The 20,825-nt window shown below is 35.1% G+C and overlaps 1 protein-coding gene across 4 annotated transcripts in view; it reads right to left on the reverse strand.

The window, feature by feature from the left end:
• Window positions 1-25: 25 nt before the first annotated feature.
• The window catches only part of PPP4R4 (protein phosphatase 4 regulatory subunit 4), a 110,421-nt gene continuing 89,621 nt past the window's right edge, over window positions 26-20,825 (reverse strand). For 2 of the 4 annotated variants that reach the window (XM_023205331.2, XM_023205332.2), the window contains 6 exons: window positions 16,134-16,203; window positions 15,608-15,694; window positions 15,188-15,281; window positions 14,052-14,119; window positions 4,625-4,772; window positions 27-1,146 (listed from right to left, as the gene is read on the reverse strand). In XM_023205331.2, coding sequence (XP_023061099.1) covers window positions 1,122-1,146; window positions 4,625-4,772; window positions 14,052-14,119; window positions 15,188-15,281; window positions 15,608-15,694; window positions 16,134-16,203 — 492 coding nt within the window. In that variant the 3' untranslated portion in view covers window positions 27-1,121. Of the gene's footprint in view, window positions 1,147-4,624; window positions 4,773-14,051; window positions 14,120-15,187; window positions 15,282-15,607; window positions 15,695-16,133; window positions 16,204-20,825 lie in introns of all 4 variants that reach the window. The other 2 variants (XM_023205330.1, XM_023205329.2) reach the window with 2 other exon arrangements.

The following is a 20,825-nucleotide window of genomic DNA, read 5'->3' on the forward strand; positions in this document are numbered from 1 at the left end:
TAAAACTTTTTTCACAAACACAGGTATCTCATTAACCTATGTTTTATTTTGAGTAAATTCATTATTCATTATTTCACATTATAAAAAGGAACCACACACACATATGCATTCACAAATTAGATCATCTTTATCATACATCGATACATTTTAAAAAACAAATATTTTCTAATATCAATATAGTTATATGCTGATTGCATTTTGAAATAAAGAAGCTGACAATAGCTTCATACAGTATATCTCAAGAACTGACAGTTTAAAATTAAGAACTGTATATATTCCACAGGCAAATTTTGATGGAAATATTAGCATTAGTACAAATAAATGCTGTTGACATAGCTTAAGCATGATAGCTTGGAATAACAGCTGATTCAGACTAGATTCATCATTTTAAATTAAATAAGGACAAATACAATCTAAAATGTAAACAAAGTATTTATAAAATAAATTCTCTAGGAAATAAAGAAAATCATCAATCTATTATTTTTAAGGTATTTATAGCTCAAAGTTATCAGAAATCTTTGTGGAATTTTCATTGCCAAACTTAAATTTGGAAATGTCCGGGTACAACATATTGACACCACAATCCGGAGGGCTGCCAAAATCGCAGACGGCTATTTGCATCCTTTCAGTGTGACTTTTCAAGTGGGCTTGGAGAGTCATGAGAAAATGCAGTATCTTTCTTACCTTCCAAGTCCCCCTCCAAGTGATTATGAAGCTAGGACGATTTCAGCTGATGTAGACTTTCATACGATTTTTAAATGCTAAAACTTTAGAACAATTAAATAGCTGGTTTCCTGCACAAATAAATGCAGATTTGTCTCTTTTACAGCTGTGGTTAAAGCACATACCTAGAGATGTTTTTCATTACACTTCACTATAACACTGGAATTCTGTAACCACATTATTACTCAAGAAATATATATTATACCTCCTAGGGAATCTAATTTGAAATATGGAAAGTTTAACATCAGCTGTCATTATGTCTCTCTTTCCACTCATTAACAACAACAAAAAAAAACCCAAAACTTAAAAACAAAGCCCCAGCCATTGCTTTAGCTTTTGTGCACCAATCACATTATCTTCTGCTGCCTTTCTTTTGCCTCCTTCATCAAGCAGTTGATTTAAGGATTGGATTTTCTGGATTTTCTTTGGGAAGAAAGAAATGAAGGAAGAGAGGGAGGGTGGGGAAGGAGGGAATAAGAAAGGGAAAAAAAGAAAAAATATGAAAAATGTCATTATGTGTACAAAGTACACATATAATGTGTACAAAGTAAATTAAAAATATATAGATACTCTACTTTGAATAAATCTAATACATGAGAAGTCTGATTAATGGAAAAAATGAATTACACATTAAAGATTACTTGGAATTATCTTTACTTACCAAAAATTCTGTGTATATATAACATAGCATTCAATTTAAATCATCTTTTCCTACATTTTAAGTTTTGTATAACCATAATGGAAGTTACACAGGCATAAATATATGAACTGCCTTAAGAGACAAGATATAATACATACCTATGCTTCCTTTAAGACACTAGTATTCCTAAATACCAAATGTGTCATCTCAATGACACTGAAAAGCTGAGGAATGTATCGCATAGAATTTGAGAAGCAAAAATTGAGATAATTTATACTTTCCAAAATCACCTCACAGGCTTATTTTAAATGAAAAGAACATATTTTCATTTGGATATGGCCTGTTTTGAATAGTGGATACTATTTTACAGAAGAAAGACCAATGTGGATATCATCACCCATCCAGCCATGTGGCAGTGTGCACTCAAGAGAAATCCATGTAAGTGCCACATCAGATGGAAATATAATTACAAACTTGTATATCCAGTCACAAGTTAAAAAAGCAACTGTGGATATCAACATTCCTCCTTTAGAATCAGAAAAGACTAAATAAACCTGATGTGATTTGTTATCAAAATGTTTGTTTCTAGATTCACTTTTTTTGTTTCTAGATTCACTTTAATCATTTATACATATATAAATTATATAAATAACTACATACCATATATGTTGAACAAGAAAAAATTCAGTCTATGAAAAGGAAAAGTATGCTCAACAATGAAAGAACAGATAAAGAGAGTAATCTGAAATAAAGGAGAACTGGCATACATATACTGGGTTTCAACAGTCTTTACTGTAAAAAATGCCTATGGCATTTAGAAAAATATAATAAGTGGACAAGAGAATACATTACTTTTGATGTTACTAAATATGCTCTTCAACAGAAGAATTTCAGGGCAATCTTTTCTGAGGAAGAGGGTTTAGAGTAATAAAGAGGATTTCAGGGTCGGGCGCGGTGGCTCAAGCCTGTAATCCCAGCACTTTGGGAGGCCGAGACGGGAGGATCACGAGGTCAGGAAATCGAGACCATCCTGGCTAACACGGTGAAACCCCCTCTCTACTAAAAAAATACAAAAAAAACCAGCCGGGTGAAGTGGCGGGCGCCTGTAGTCCCAGCTACTCGGGAGGCTGAGGCAGGAGAATGGCGTAAACCCAGGAGGCGGAGCTTGCAGTGAGCTGAGATAGCGCCACTGCACTCCAGCCTGGGCGACAGAGCGAGACTCTGTCTCAAAAAAAAAAAAGAAAAAAAAAAAACAAAAGGATTTCAGGATGCCAGAGCTAGAAGGCACCTTAGAGAAGGAGGAACCATGAGGCGGCCCTGTCATGTGACAGATATGCACAGTAAGGGTCAGTGCACTGAGCTGAACTTTGCACGGCCACTTAGCTGCTGCTGGGAACAAGACACATAAGGCTCTCTATACACCATTACCGTGTCCTGCCTCTGTTTTTATCACTTTTTTTTTTTTTTTTTTGAGACGGAGTTTCAGTCTTGTTGCCCAGGCTGGAGTGCAGTGGCGCCATCTCAGCTCACCGCAACCTCTGCCTCCCGAGTTGAAGTGATTCTCCTGCCTCAGCCTCCTGAGTAGCTGGGATTACAGGAGCGCGACACCACGCTTGGCTAATTTTTGTATTTTTTTAGTAGAGGCAGGGTTTCACCATGTTGGCCAGCCTGGTCTCAAACTCCTGACCTCCGATAATCCACCTGCCTTGGCCTCCCAAATTGTTGGGATTACAGGCATGAGTCACTGTACCTGGAGCTTTCATGACTTTTAAGTGGAACTTCCATAGTATAATCATGGGAGCAGTAACTGTATAGCTAAAGAGCATTCTCTGTAAATAAAAGTACACTCTGCATTGACACTAACCTGTAATATCAATGTTCATTTTTTTCTATTACTATTATGTTTTTGTAATAGTACATTGGTTCTCTTTCCCTGAGCTCTAGTCAATAAATTAATTTCTAAACTTATTTCTAAATTTTGAATGAAGTTGGGCATATACCCAACGACCAATTGAAATTTGGAATACATATAGTTTGGATGTTTGTCCCTGCCCAAATCTCATGTTGAATTGTAATCCACAATGCTGGAGGTGGGGCCTGGTGGGAGGTATTTGGATCATGGGGGCTGATCCCTCATGGCTTTGTGTTTTCTTTGTGATAGTGAGTTCTCGCAAGATCTGATCATTTAAAAGTGTGTGGCACCTCCCCCAACCCCACTCTCTCTCTCCTACTCCTGCTTTTACCATGTGATGTGCCTGCTCCTGCTTTGCCATCTACCAGGATAATAAGCCTCCTGAAGCTTCCCCAGAAGCAGATGCCGCTATGCTTCCTGTGAAGTCTGCAGAACTATGAGCCAATTAAACCTCTTTTCTTCATAAATTACCCAGGCCCAGGTATTTCTTTAGAGCAATGCAAAACGGCCTAAATCAGATCCTAAAAGGGACTCAAGCACAGAGTTTTTGCAAAAGAATGCATTTAAGAAACTTTATTCAAAAATGCCCATGCATTCACTAAAATATGTTTAAAAAGAAAATCTAAATACTGTTAAAAGTCTGTTCCAACCAAAAGGTTCAGGTGTCCTATATGAAATAGCTAACTTGTAACTATGGTTTGGGTATCCTGGCTGAATCATTTATACCTTGATATAGTCTCTTATCAAGGTGATTTTTATGGTACCCCTTTCTTAAATATTTAAGCTAAAAGAAAGACTTCAACAAATCAAACAAGATACAAATAGCACATTAAAAGGAATCATGGCGGAAAAGGAGAACGGAGGCCCTTTATAACTTCAGCTTCAAGACATAAGTATAGTCTGTAAACCTCTCCAGTTTATTGAACTCACAATTCTGGGTTCCATGCTACCACTTATTTCTTAACGTGACATCAGCTGTACCCATCTTTCTGCACACTGGGTGATTAAATACCATATCCTTAAGCTAGGTGTTTAAAGGGATGCCTTCTTAGAGACAAATTCCCTAAATGTAAACATTTCATAGAAAAAAATTAGATTTCAGATATTAGTGGGAGCCATTTAAATGTTTCCTGTTGATTCACTAAGGTTACAATGCCTTTGCCAAATGTAAGTTATTCTATATAAACTAACATAACAGAGTCACACGTGACAGTAATACCCTTTAATTTATAATATTTTCTCATTACAGACATTTTCTATTCTTCGGAAAGTACTTAAGTGGGAAGGAAAGTGTGTTGAGAAAAAAGAATGGGATAATACACTCAGTCTGACATCACTTGATTACTTACAAGGTAGCCTTCCGTGGTTGTGTATCTTTACTTCCACTGCTCTTGGGATCAACTGAGTTACCTGTCCCACGGGAAGTACTTGGTAAGGGAGTATTAGGAGAAAAGGAAGGTGGAACACTACTGGCATTACGAGTCCGGAATGAATCATCTGAAAGTAATACATATAAAGTCAGACATATCAAATATACTAAGAAAGAGGGTAACCAAAGAGAAGAAAAGGTTAAAGACAGCTGACTTTTTCACTTTTTAAGTCAATTTTATGAGGGTAAAATTTACATACAACAAACCACAAAAAGTTAAGGTTTTGACATATGTACACCCCCATGAAGTCATCACCACAATCAAGATGTGAACATGTCTATCACTATGAAACAGTCCCTCATACCCCATCACAATCCTCCTCCGCCCTCTCCAAACCACTCCTGTCAATTATAAAATAGTTTGTATTGTCTAGAGTTTTATATAAATGAAAACATACAGTATATACTCTTTTCTGTCTGGCTTCTTTCATTCAGCATAATTTTGAAATTCATTCATGTTTTATGTATCAATACTTCATTCCTTTCTATTTCTGACTGGTATTGTGTGAATATGTCAAAATTTGTTTACCCATAATATCTGTTGATAGACATTTCTATTTTTTTCCAGTTTTTATATATTACAAATAAAGCTGCTATGAACACTCATGTACAAGTCTGTGTGTGGACATATGTTTTAGTTTCTTCTCAGTAAATGTGTAGGAGTGGAACTGCTGGGTCATATACTAAATACATATTTAACTTCACAAGAAACTGCCAAATTGATGTCCAGAATTTCTTTTCTTTCCTGACATTTCTGCCAGGAACATATGAGTATTCTGGAGAGTTACTCCACATCCTCACACACACTTGATATTGTGAGTCTTTCTAGTTTCAGACATTCTAGCAAGTGTGAAGTGGCACCTCCTTGGGTGCTGTTCTTACTGCTTTTAAATTTCCATTGCCCTAATGATTAGGATGTTAAGCATCTTTTCATGTACTTACTTGTGTATCTTTTGTGAAGTTCATGTTCAAACCTTTTTCCCATTTTAAAATTGGTTGCCTAATTTTTGTTAAGACATCTTTGTATATTCTGGATACAAATTCTTTGGTATATATTCTATGAATATTTCCTCCATATCTATGCCTTGCTTTTGATTTTTTAACACTCTACTTCAAAGCCCAGATGCTTTAATTTTGATTAAGTCCAGTATGTTAATATTTTTGTTTTATGGTCAAGATAAATCTTTGTGTATTCCAAAATCACAAAGACTTTCTGCTATATTTTCTTTAGAAAATATAGATGCTTTTATGCTTAGGTTTACAATACATTTTGAGTATAGTATAATTTTGTGTATGGTGCTAAGACTTGAGATTCACAGGAACGGAAAGTCAGATACTGCATGTTTTCATTTATAAGTGGGAGCTAAGTAACGTGTACATGTGGTCACAGAATGTGGAATACTTGTCACTGGAGACTAGGAAGGGTGGGAGTGTCAGAAGGGGTGATGGATGAGAAATTGCTTAATGGGTAAAATGTACACTATTAGGTTACACTAAATGCCCAGATTTTACCACTATGTAATATATCCATGTATATCCATGTCACAAAACTGTACTTGTATGCCTTAAATTTATACAAATTTAACAAACAATTAAGGTTTAGGGTTTGTTTTGGTTTTTGTTTCTTTAATATGGACATCCAGTGGTTCCAGCGCCACTTTTTAAGTAGATTTTATTTTTTAGAACAGTTTTAAGTTTACAGCACAATTGAGTAGAAGGTACAGAGATCTCCCATATCTTCCCAGTCACACACAGCCTCCCAACTTCAATGTCTCCCACCAGTAGTACATTTGTTGCACTGATGAACCCACATTGACATGTCATCACCACCCAAAGCCCACAGTTCACATTAGGGTTCACTCTTTTTTTTTGTTTTGTTTTTGTTGTTTTTTTTTTTTTGAGACAGAGTCTCGCTCTGTTGCCCAGGCTGGAGTGCAGTGGCCGGATCTCCGCTCACTGCAAGCTCCGCCTCCCGGGTTCACGCCATTCTCCTGCCTCAGCCTCCTGAGTAGCTGGGACTACAGGTGCCCGCTACCTCGCCCGGCTAGTTTTTTGTATTTTTTAGTAGAGACGGGGTTTCACTGGGTTAGTCAGGATGGTCTCGATCTCCTGACCTCGTGATCCACCCATCTCAGCCTCCCAAAGTGCTGGGATTACAGGCTTGAGCCACCGTGCCCGGCCAGGGTTCACTCTTAATGGCGTACACGCTATGAATTTGGACAATATATAAATGACATGTTTCTATCATTTTGGTATCATACAGAGTGTTTTCACTGCCCTAAAAATCATCTGTGCTCCATGTATTCAATTCTCCTTCCCCCGAACCCCTGACAACTATTTATCATTTTACTGTCTCCATAGTTTTATCTTTTCCAGAATGTTACATAGTTGGAATGTTACCTTTTCAATTTGCTTCTTTCACTTAGTAGTATGTATTAAAAGTTCCTTCATGTCTTTTCATGGCCTGATAGCTCATTTCATTTTAGCACTGCGTAATATTCCACTGTCTGGATGTACCACAGTTTGTTTATTCATCTACCTACTGAAGAACAACTTGTTTGTTTCCAAATTTTGGCAATTATGAATAAAGCTGATATAAACATTCATGCTCAGATTTTTGTGCGGACATAAGTTTTCAACTCCCGTGGATAAACACCAAGGAGCATGACTGCTAGATCACATGGTAAGAGTATGTTTGGTTTTGTAAGAAACTACCAAACTGATATTCCATAGTGGCTGTACCATTTTGTATTGCCACCAGCAACGAATGAGAGTTCCCGTTGCTTCACATCCTCACCAGCATTTGTTGTCAGCGTTTTGGATTTTGACCATTCTAATAGGTGTGTCATGGGACTTCATTGTTTTAATTTGCACAAACCTGATGACATATGATGAACACCTTTGCATATGCTTATTTTCCATTGACATATCTTCTTCAGTGAGGTATCTGTTCAAGTCTTTGCCCATTTTTTAATCAGGTTGTTAGTTTTCCTACTGTTGAGTTTTACAAATTTTTTGTGTATTTTGGATAAAAGTCCTTTATCAGATTATGTGTTTTGCAAACATTTTCTCCCAGTTGGTGGCTTGCCTTCTCATTCTCTTGACAGTATTTTTCAAATAGTAGTTTTAATTTTAATGAATTTCAGCTTATTCTTTATTTCATAGATTGGGCCTTTGACACGGTATCTAAAATGTCATTACTGTAAGCAAGGTCATCTAGATTTTCTCCTATGTTATCTTCTAGGAATTTTATAGTTTTGCATTTTACATTTAGAACAGCGATTCATGTTTGAATAAATTTTTGTGAAGGGTGTAAAAGATCTTTTTTTTTTTTTTTTTTTTTTTTGCATGTGGGTGTCCTATTGTTCCAGCTGCATTTGTTTGAAAAGACTATCTTTTCTCCATTGTATTGGCCTTGTTCCTTTGTTAATGATCATGTGACTACACTTACATGGATCTATTTCTGGGCTCCCTATTCTGTTCCTTCAATCTGTTTGACTATTCTTTTGCCAATACCACACTGTGATTGCCGTAGCTTTATAGTAAGTCCTGAAGTCAGGTGGTGTCAATCTTCCAGCTTTGTTCTTCTTCATTATTATGTTGGCTATTCTGGGACTTTTCTTCTCTAGGTAAACTTTGGAATCAGTTTGTTGATACCTACCAGATAACTCGTTGGGATTTTGACTGAGACTGCATTTAGTTTATAGATCAAGTTGGGAAGAAATGACATCTTGACAATATTGAGTCTTTCTAGCAATAAACATGAGATATCTCCTTCTTTATTTAGTTCTTTGATTTCTCCTATCAGAGTTTTGTAGTTTTCCTTATATAGATCTTGTACATATTTTGTTAGAATTATGCCTATTTCATTTTTCTGAGTGCTAATAGTAAATGGTATTTTGCTTTTAATTTTAAATTCCTACTTGTTCAATGCTGGAATACAGGACATATTGAACTTTGCACATTAACCTTACAGAATATTAACCTTATATTCTGCATCCTTACCATAATCACTTCTTAGTTCCAGAAGTGTTTTTGTCAATTCTTGTGGATTTTCTACATAGATGATCATGTTATCTGTGACCAAAGACAATCTGAGTTCTTCCTTCCAAAATCAGTATCTCTTTTCTTTCCTTTTCTAGAACTTCCAGTATGATGGTAAAAAGGAATGGTGACAGGAGGACATCATTGTCTTGTTCCTGATCTTAGGGGGAATGCTTCTAGTTCCTCACTACTGTGATGTTATCTGTAGGTTTTTTGTAGATTTTCCTTATCAAGTTGAGGAAGTTCTCTATTCCTAGCTTACTCATGGTTTTTATCATGAATAGGTGTTGGGTTTGGTAAAATGTCTTTTCTTCATGTATTACTATGATCACGTGATTTTTCTTCCATGGCCTGTTAGTGTGATGTATTACATTAAGTGTTCTTCAAATGGTGAATTAGTCTTCTACAACTGGTATAAATCCTACTCAGTTTTGGTGTATAATTCTTTTTATATACTGTCGGATTTGATTTGCTGATATTTTTTGACGATTTTTGCATTTGTGGTCATGAGAGATGTTGGTATGTATTATTCTTTTCTTGGAATGACTTTGTCTGATTTTGGTAGTAGGGTAATGCTGACCTCACAGAATGAGTTAGGGTGTATTCCCATTGCTTCTATCTTGTGAAAGAGATTGTAGATAACTGGTATAATTTATTCCTTAAATATTTGATAGAATTTATCAGTGAACCCATCTGGGCTAGATGCTTTCTGTTTTGGAAGATTACTAATTACTGATTCAATTTCTTTAATAGATATAAGCCTATTCAGATTGTCTGCTCTTTTTTTTATTATTATACTTTTAAGTTCTAGGGTACATGTACACAACATGCAGGTTTGTTACATATGTACACATGTGTCATGTTGGTGTGCTACACCCATTAACTCGTCATTTACATTAGGTATATCTCCTAATGCTATCCCTCTCCCCTCCCCACAATAGGCCCCGATGTGTGATGTTCCCCTTCCTGTGGTCTATTTCTTCTTCTGTGACTTTTGAATCGTGTCTCTCTCTCCCTTTTTTTTTTTTTTTTTTTTTTGAGATGGAGTCTCGCTCTGTCTCCCAGGCCGGAGCGCACTGGCACGATCTTGGCTCACTGCAACCACCGCCTCCCAGGTTCAAGCAATTCTCCTGTCTCAGCCTCCCAAGTAGCTGGGACTATAGGCACATGCCACCACACCCAGCTGATTTTTGTATTTTTAGTAGAGACGGGGTTTCGCCATGTTGGTCAGGCTGGTCTTGAACTCCTGACTTCAGGTGATCCACCCGTCTCTGCTTCCCAAATTGATGGGATTATAGGTGTGAGCCAATGTGCCTGGATGAATTGTGTCTTTCAAGGAATTGGTCCATCCAGCACCATTTTAAAAAATACTATTCTATCACTATTGATTTATCTTGAAGCCTTTGTTAAAATCAATTGACTATATATGACAACATAGAACACAATGTCTCAATTATCAGAATTTTATAGTAATTGTTGAAATCAAACTTACATTTAAGTTCTCCAGCTATTTTCTTTTGCAAAACTATTTTGGCTACATTGGGGTCCTTTTGCATTTCAATACAGATTTTTAGAATCAGCTTATAAATTTCTGCAAAAAGACTACTAGAATTTTAATTAGGATTTCACTGAATCTCTGGATCAATTCAGAAAAAAACTGACATTGGAACAATATTAAATTTTTCAATCCATAAACATGTTATATTTCTCCATTTACTTAGGTCTTTAGCTTCTTTTAGCAGTACTTTAAAGTTTTTTATGCATCTCTAGCACATTTTGTTAAATTTGTCCCTGAGCACTGTTTTTGAAGATACTGTAAATGTTATTTTTTAAAATAAACTGTCTTTTTCAGAATAGTTTTGATTTACAGAAAAATTGACACAACAGAATAAATAATTCTCATATATCCCCTTCACCCAATTTCCTCTATTAACAGCTTACATAAGTATGCAATATTTATTATATTTAATGAACCAATGCTGATATATTATTAACTAAAATCCGTAGTAGTTGTTATTTTATCTAATAACAACTTTTTCTGTATCAGGATCCCATCCAGGATACTATATCACATTTACTTGTTAGTTCTCCTTAGGCTCTCCTTGGCTGTGACAGTTTCTCAGACTTTTCCGAACAGTTTTGAGTAGTATAACTGAAGACAGGCAGAAGTCCCCACACACTGAACAGTGGATTCGTGTTAGGTAAAAAGTATCCAATCTGGCATTCCAAGTTCTGATTCTGACCTTTCCTTACAGTTTTTGTTTGTTTGTTTTTGGGGTTTTTCTTTTGTTTCGTTTTTTGTTTTTTCTGAGACGGACTCTCGCTCTCTCGCCCAGGCTGGAGTGCAGTGGTGCAATCTAGACTCTCTGCAAGCTCCGCCTCCCAGGTTCATGCCATTCTCCTGCCTCAGCCTCCCAAGTAGCTGGGACTACAGGCGTCTGCCACCATGCCCAGTTAAAGTTTTTTTTTTTTTTTTTTTTGGTATTTTTAGTAGAGACGAGGTTTCATCATGTTAGCCAGGATGATCTTGATCTCCTGACCTCATGATCTGCCCACCTTGGCCTCCCAAAGTGCTGGGATTACAGGTGTGAGCCACTGCGCCTGACCTCTTACAGTTTTATCTAACACCACTCCATTATACCCACTCCACACTTTAGCCAAACTAGTCAGCTGTTGCTCCCTGAAAATATCAACGATCGTCTTTTATTTATGACTGGTACTGTGAATGGAATGGTATTCTATACGCATCTCTGCCTGTCAAAATTCTAGCATACCTTAAGGTTCATCTCAAATGACATAATCATCTTGAAACTTGTTTTGAGTCCCACAAATAAGATCTCTTCTCTATGCAAACATCTGAAACATTTGTTAAAAGATGTTCTGCTTCCATTTTCTCTTTATAGATGTGTTACTATATAGTAAAATTTTTCAGTTTCTATTTTAAGTAATAAATAACAATAATAAGCACCTTTTTCTAACCAAGAACTCTAGGAGGTATTTCATTCAACCTACAGTTCTCCCTCAACTGAAAAGAATATTGAGACATTAAGATAGAATATTTTTCAAATATTTTAATAAAATATTTACTCTCACAATATAGTTTGGCTCTGTGTCCCTACCCAAATCTCACCTTGAACTGTAATAATCCCCATGTTTTGTGGGAGGGACCCGGTGGGAGGTAACTGAATCATGGGGGTGGATTTTTCCCATGCTATTCTCATGACAGTGAATAAGTCTCACGAGATCTGGTGGTTTTATAAAAGGGCAGTTCCCCTATATAGATCCTGTTGCTTGCTGCCATGTTAAGACACATCTTGCTTTCCCTTTGCCTTCTGCCATGATCGTGAGGCCTCCCCAGCCATGTGGAACTGTGAGTCAATTAAATCTCTTTCCTTTATAAATTACCCAGTCTTGGGTATGTCTTTATTAACAGCATGAGAAGAGACAAATACACCTCATAAAACACATAACTTAAGACTTTGGATGTAAGTGTTAGGATCTGTGGACCATATCTACTCTCTTGGTTCTTAAAGTCACTTAAAAACTAGCAAAGTTAAAACTAAATAAATTAATGCACTTAATTAAAACTTTTAAAAACCACTTCTGAATCAATATTCTTAATGATTTAGACAAAGAAATTTCTTGACAGAAAATGTTATAAGATCATGAATAAATATGTTCATTACAGCTAAGTGAAGAAGTACCAAGAGAACAGGTGAGATCCACACAAGTCTGAAGAACCCCTTATGAACATCTATAATCATCTGCACCATTAGCTCAAAGTTAATTCCAACCGGTTTTGTACACTTAAGTTTTTAAAGTCACTCCATATTTTAAATAAAGTTCTTAAACTCTGAATGTTCCTTAGTGACTCCTAAAGAATTCACAGTTTTACTGAGCTGAAAGTAATCAATGGTTTTATTATTTATAGTCCAAGATATGGGGAAAATTTTAGTTCATCAACTTTCTGTTGTCATCAAATTATTTCTTGTGATAATCATAGTCTACCTTGCAGAACCATTCTATATACTATACGTGAATTGCCAATGTTTTAATGCTAGAAAGATTTTCTCTTCCAGCAAATGAAACAGTTTACAGAACAGCCAATGAGTATATACAATCCCCATAAGAATTAAAAAGAAGGCCGGGTGCGGTGGCTCACGCCTGTAATCCCAGCACTTTGGGAGGCTGAGGCGGGCAGATCACGAGGGCAGGAGATCGAGACCATCCTGGCTAACACGGTGAAACCCCGTCTCTACTAAAAGTACAAAAAAAATTAGCCAGGCGTGGTGGCGGGCACCTGTAGTCCCAGCTACTTGGGAGGCTGAGGCAAGACAATGGCATGAACGTGGGAGGCAGAGCTTGCAGTGAGCCGAGATCTCGCCACTGCACTCCAGCCTGGGTGACAGAGCGAGACTCTGTCTCAAAAAAAAAAAAAAAAAAAGAATTAAAAAGAAAAAGAAGACAGAATACTCAAAATATAACCTAAAATGAAAATGTAATTAAGCTCTTAAAAATTTCAGATCTTTGAGCAGATTCACTATTTACACTAAAAAAAACTACCATAGATCAATAGTAAAATTTTCAACCAATATTTCCAAAGTATAAAGTTAAAAACACACATTTAGCCACTAGTAATTTTAACAATATAGTCTACATTATTTATAGTATAATTCTATGCTCTGTTTTATAAACCAGAGGCCAGCAAATTACAGTCTGTGGGTCAAATCTTGCCCACTGCCTGTTTTTGTAGATAAAGTTTTATTGGAATACAGCCATATCTATTCATTATGTACTGTCTATGGCTGCTTTTACTCAGTAACAGCAGAGTTCAATAACTGTGACAGACCAATTTAGCCAACAAAGCCTGTATGTTTACCCTCTGGCCCTTCAGGGAAATGTGCTGACCCTGCCACAAACTTCCAAATACATAATATTGTAAATGTTTAGCTGTTCATCTAGATTTACAGTGAAGTCCTGTTGTTTCTAACTTCCTTAAAAATTACTGCGAAACCTTTTTGTCTGTGCCTCAGTAAGCCTTCCCAGTATGGTAAAACATACCCTATCACTTTTGTTCTTTTTCTATTTTAAAAGTATTAAACTCTGAGTCTTGAACAGTGAAGACAAAATAGTTTAGTCAAATATTTTCTCAATTGCTAGACAAAAATTTAATTTCTTAGGGATCTGATAAAGATATAAATTTAGGAAAACACTGTATCTAGTACTAAAGAAATAGGTCATTTAAGGAAAATAATATTTTGTTAAATTTAGCAATTTTTTGAAGAACTTAGATTGCTACTTACCAGTTAGTGAAAGCACAGAAGTCTTTCCTAACCCTGAGACAGGTGTATATCCTGTTGTAGAACTTTTACTAGAAAACAACATGATTTAGTTTAAAATACAAAAACATACTTCTTACAATCTCAGTCATTTAACACTTGTGCTGTTTTAATCTTCTTTTTAATGCTTTGCTCTACTTACAAAACATTTGTTGCTTTCATTTCTCACTTTTTTAATATTCATGCCTCACAACACTTACTTTGTCCATAACTTAAAAGCATGTCCTTAAACTTTTGGTTCATCAGAATTACCGTTTTTCTTTTGAGGTTCAAGCAAGGCAGCTAAGATGGGTAAAATTTTCTTGGAAATAAAACTTATCTTTAGTTATAATCTCTTTTTTCTATCTTGAGATCTCTATTGGCCAGGTACTTTTGATAGATCTATTGATAATGCCCCGAAACATAGCCGAAATTCTGTAAGAAGCTATCTTTAAAAGAAAAATATTTTTTCCTGAAACATGTAATTTATCTAGATAGACAAAGGAATAGCTTTAAAGATATTTGTTTTCTTAAAATTACTTTGCTTGTCAATTGACATACAGCTGTTTGTACAGCACATATAAAAAATCATGGTAATTTAATTTATATTGACCCTCTCCTTATCTTAACTGCTCGTAATTTTGTCTCCTAGGCTAAAGGGGAAACCAGACATTCATCTATTGTCAGGATAACTCTGCTGTGATCACTTTATCATATGAACATGCCAATGGCTTCTTTATAGACAGAAACAATATTAGTAGCAAAGCGATGTCTATACACATTTAGCAAATGGAGCATACTCATACCTATTAAAAGTTAAGTGGAATATGTGATATACTACTACCTCCCTTATGAAATAATATATGGATTCTATGATATTATTAAATAGTATCATGTCAGTATTCTTCTTAGAATGCCAGAATACCTATTTTTGTGAAAACTGTTGGAGGTCTCTTATTTTTAAATATAACAATCCCTACAGAAGAAAACTGACAAAATATCAGCCTATTAAAAAAAACCTCAAAATTCATTCTGATTTTTATAAAATGTGAACTCATATATATGAAGATGTGAATAAAGATAAAAATTATGTTAAAAATTGAAGAGCTGACAGATCATACCTAGCACATTTCTCTAAGTTGCCATATTTTGCATGAAAAGCTTGATTATTAAAAGACTGGCTTCGAATCAATTTGGATTTCTTGATTTCTTTACCTAGAGTAATAAGCAGAAAAAAGGAAAATGTATTCAGTTCATCCTCAGCTGCTCCAACCCCCATTTCCTCCCCAACTACCATCATTTTCAGTAAAACACAGATGGCTTTAGCCCTTTTTTTCCTTAATTTGAGCTCACTGAAGTATCTCTTACCCTTACTAGCAATTAAAAACTACCAAAACAACTAATGATAGAAGGTGAAAAGTGCTTTAGAATGAGATATATTATCCTATTGTATCTCATCTAATAGAGTGACTTTGCCAGCAATTAATTTTTATAAAAGGAAGAAAAATTATAAAAAGATATAAAAAGAAGTTATTTCTTACTTGTCGATGGGGTGACAGAAGAGGGTCCAGGAACAGAAATGGGGATGTTCTTGGGCAGACTTTGCGTTGGTGTCTTAGTGTCTCTACCTAAAATAAATTCTGCTTTAAGTTCTATAATTTCCTCTAAGTCCTTATTAATCTCCATAAATATACAAGACAATTCAGACAATATAAATCACTATCCCTAGCTAAACAGCTTTCTTTTCCAAATATTCTTATTTGGTAAGATTTACATATTTCAATCTTTGTTATTCAGTGGTCAGTTTCACAATTTTACAGCTGTTATTAAACTTGAAACTTTTCTTTTGAAGGATCTGAATGTCCACTCTGGTTCCTGCCTTTCATTTATGTATTCTTAACATCTGTACCACGTTAAGCAGCCAGTTTTCAAAAATGACTTTTCAAAAATGAAAGACAGTAAAGCAATTTTCCATATCAAATAAAAAATTCAGCATGGTCTTTCAGAATACCAGGATGCAATATTAATTATGTAACTAAGTGGTGAAGACATAGAAAAATTACTTACGTTTCTTTTCAAACATTTTATCACTCATGGGCCTTCCATCATTCTGTTGCTTTTCTTTCTCTAATTGTTCCTGTTATTAAGACAGTATCTTGCATTAAAGGTACAACTGAAGTAGGTTTAGAAAATTCTTCTGAGAAATTAAGCATTAGAGATTCAAATAAAGTTCATAAAAATGCCTAAAAGAAGTAGTTTTTTCCAGTGTTAGTGTCTAAAGAATTCAGGGTTCTTTCAGATTTGTGCTCTTTTCATATCTACAGAATTCTGCCCTTGGGGGTCTGTCAAGCTAAAACAATGAGTTTGGTATCGTTGTAATAATGACCCTTCATTTTCTAGATGGTATTTCCTAAATCGCATTAGTAAAATATCCCTTACTTTGGTCACTTCAATTTCAGATTGGTAAATGGCTAAATAATATCTTTCTTTAAAAAGACTGAAAGAAAAGAAAATGGTCTTGGATATTTTTAAATGCTTTACTTAAGTATAATATACATAGAGAGGCCGGGCACCGTGGCTCAGGCCTGTAATCCCAGCACGTTGGGAGGCTGAGATGGGTGAGTTATCTGAAGTCAGAAGTTTGAGACCAGCCCAGCCAACATGTAGAAACGCAATCTCTACTAAAAACACACAAAAAATTAGCCAGGCATGGTGGTGCATGCCTGTAATCCCAGCTACTCAGGAGGCTGAGGCAGGAAATCTGGGAGGTGGAGGTTGCAGTGAGCCGAGCTCATGCCACTGCACTCCAGCCTGGGCGACAGAGTGACACTCCATCTCAAAAAAAAAATATATATATATATATATGTATGTATGTATAAAGAAAGTGCACAAATTATAGGTGTACAAATTCATAGCTCAATGAATTTTCCCAAAATAGACGCACTTGTATAACCAGCTCCAATATCATGAAACAAAACATTACCAAAACAAAGGAGGCCATTATGCCAACAGAACAAATAGGCAAGAAAATCAACAAACACAGGAAGTTCTGAACAAACTTGGTATAACTGACATGCTAGAATACTACAGTCAACAAGTGGAGAACAAACATTCTTTCAAAATGCACATGTAAACTAAGGAAGAATATGGAGAAAATAAGATAAAGAATTTCCACATAGAAGTGGACTATATTTAAAAATCAAATGGAAATTCTGAAACAGAAATAAAGCATAAAACTGAAAAATTTCATTGGGTGGGATTAACAGAGTTATCCATTTTCTACATGTTTGCCTCTAGTATCTTGATCATATTAATCACAGTTATCTCGAAGTCCTTGTCTACTGACTCCAGTATCAGGATTATCTGTGGTTCTCTTTCTATTGTCTGTTTTTGTCTTGGGCTAGGTCATTTGGTCCTAAAAGTTTTTGAGAGTCTTCCCTACAGCTTCTCCCACTGGCAATCCTGAATTATAATCTTGCTTTGAAAGACTGCTGAAATAATAAACTTTGCTTTTCAGAGGATTTCCACTTTAAGCACACAAATTATTGGCATTGAAATAGAAAATATAAGAAGAATCAAATGGAAATTTTAGAACTGAAAAATATAATATTGGAAATAAAAAATTCACTGGATAGGCTCAGCAGCTGAATGGAGATGACAGGGAAAGGGTTGGTAATGCTGAAGTTACATCAAGGGAAATTATTCACACTGCGTAGCACAGAGTATTTTTTAAAATTGAGAAAGAACAAAGACTCGTAGGCCTACGGACAATAATAATATGTACGATTGGTAACCCAGAAATAAGAGAGAGAAAAATCGGAACAGAATATATATTTAAATAAACAATGACCAAATCTTCCCAAATTTGGGGAATGATATACATTTATAGATTCAGTAAGATGACCAAATCCAAACTGGATAAATTTCAAGTAAATAATGCCTTGACACATCAAAAGCAAGCTGCTAAAAACAAAAGATAAAAGAAAAAAAAATTTAAAGTGTCCAGAGAAAAACAATGCTTCACACAGAAGCACCAACAATTCAAATTAGAGTAGCTATTGTATCAGATGTTATGGGGGCCAGAAGACAGATAGAAACACATTATTAGAATGTAGTAAGGAAAAAAGCTGTCAACCCAGACTTCTATACCCAGTGAAAACATCCTTCAAGAATGAAGGTAAAAATAAGGCATTTTAGATAAAGAAAAAATAAGAGAAGTTGTCACCAGAAGACCTGCACTTCAAGATTTGCTAAAGAAAATTCTTTTACCTTAAGGAAAAAGATACCAGAGGGAAATGTAGATCTTAAGCAATGAATGACGAGCACTGGAAATGGTAAACATCTGAGTAAACCATAAAAGTTTACACTAAGAGTGTATTCTTCAAGATACATATGACAACTTAAAGCAAGATTACAACACTGTCTGGTGGGCTCTTCAATGCAGATATAATTCATATGACAACTGTAACATGAAGAATGGGTGTTGGGGGGTAAAGAGGTTTGTATTATTGTTAAGTGACATGATATAATAATAACAATATGTAGACTGTAAAAGGTTAGGTATGGATATTAAAATCTCTAGGGAAACAAGCAAAAAAAAAAAAAAATTCCAAAAAAAAGGAGATGTGAAGAACACAAATCACTAACACAAGAATAAAATGGTTATCCCCATAGATTAACACCATAATTAAAAGGATAATAGGAGAATATTACAAATAACTTCATGCCAACAGATTTGTCAGTTTAAATAACATGTAAACTGGGGTGGAAGGGAAGCAATTTACCAAAATTGACAACAGAAGAAAGAGAAGATCTACATTATCTAATGTCTACTAAGGAAATAGAATCGATTATCAAAATACTTTCCAAAATGAAAACTCCAGGCTTAGATAACTTCACTAGTGAATTCTATAGAACACTCAAGGCAAAAATAAAATCAATTTATACAAAATTGGTCAGAAAACAGAGAAGGTGGGAATACTATTCATCTTGTTTTATGAGGCCAGAATAACATTAATACCAAATCTGATCCCCAAAATGACAAAAAGGGGAATTATAGGCCAATTGCGCTATGAATCTATGAATGCAGATGCAAAATCCCTTAACAAAAACATTAGCCAAGAATCCAATAGAGAAAAAGGATCATAAATCATTGCCAAATAGGGTTTATCTCCAAAATACAACATTGGTTTACCATTTGAAAAATCAGGGTAGTTCAGTGTATTAGCAGAATGAAGGAGAAAAACCAAATATCATTTCTAGATATAACAAAATGCAACAACCATTCATACAAACTCTTAGCAAACTAGGAGTAAGAGGTAACTTCCTCAATCTGATAAAGGGAATCTACATAAAACCTATTTCTACCATCATACCTGATGATGAAAGACTGAACTGTTTCCTGCTAAGATCAGTAAAAAGACAAGGATGCCTACTTCTAACACTTTAATTTTACTGGAGGTCTTGGACCTTGCGATAAGACAAAACAAATAAACAAAAGGCATAAATATTGAATAGAAGGAAGTAATATTGCTGTATTTAAAGAAGATATGATGGCTTACATATAAAATTTTAGTTTTAGAAAATCTAAAAAACAATTTCTAGAATAAACAAATTTATAAAGTTTATAAGACACAAGGTTAATATTAAAAAAAACAGTATTCTTATACTCCAGGAACAGAAACACTGGAAAGTGAAATAAAAAATGTATACTTCCATTTATAATAATGCCAAAAACATAAAATACCTAGAAATAAATTCTGGACTTCATATCAAAATGCAAAGGCCCTAGACTGGTCAAAGCAACTTTAAGAAGGAACAAAGATAGAAAACTTACCCTACCAAATTTAAAAAACACTATAAAGTTACAGTGATCAAGACAGTTTGGTATTAGTTAAAAGATAAACTTATAAATAAGTGGAATACAATAATAGGAAGTCAAGAAATAGACATATACGTGTACAACTAATATTTTTTAAGGACGCTAAGACAAAAGAAGGCTTTTCCCCATTGTTGTTATTCCAACAAATGGTGCTAGAATAAATGAATATTCCCTATGGAAAAAAATAAACATACATTATATAAAAATGTACTTGAAATGAATCATAAACCTAAATGTAAAAGCTAAAACAAAAATTTTTTAAAGAAAATAGAGGAAAAAGTCTATGATCTTAGGATAGACAAAGGATTCCTGGAACAAAAAAGAATTGTCAAAGAAAGAATTGATAAACTGGGCTTCATCAAAATTAAATATTTCTGTTTTTCAAAAGACACCATGAATAAATGAATAGATAAGCCTCAAACTCCAAGAAAACACTCATAATATGTATATCTGTCAAAGAAATTGTATTCAGAATGGATTAAAAGCTCTCGCTTCTCAATAATAATAAATAACCCACTTAAAATTCTAAAAACAAACTTTATCAAATAAGAGATAAAGATAGCCAGTAAGCAAAGACAAGATGCTTGACATATTTAGGCATCAGGAATAGAAAAAGAGATTTAAGAAAAACAGCGAGACGGGTGGATCACGAGATCAGGAGATCGAGACCATCCTGTCTAACACCGTGAAACCCCGTCTCTACTAAAAAATACAAAAAACTAGCCAGGCAAGGTGGCGGGCGCCTGTAGTCCCAGCCACTCGGGAGGCTGAGGCAGGAGAATGGCGTAAACCTGGGAGGTGGAGCTTGCAATGAGCGGAGATTCGGCCACTGCACTCCAGCCTGGGCGATAGAGCGAGACTCCGTCTCAAAAAAAAAA

This window comes from Piliocolobus tephrosceles, chromosome 6 (genome assembly GCF_002776525.5).
Source record: "Piliocolobus tephrosceles isolate RC106 chromosome 6, ASM277652v3, whole genome shotgun sequence".
Taxonomy (NCBI): domain Eukaryota; kingdom Metazoa; phylum Chordata; class Mammalia; order Primates; family Cercopithecidae; genus Piliocolobus; species Piliocolobus tephrosceles.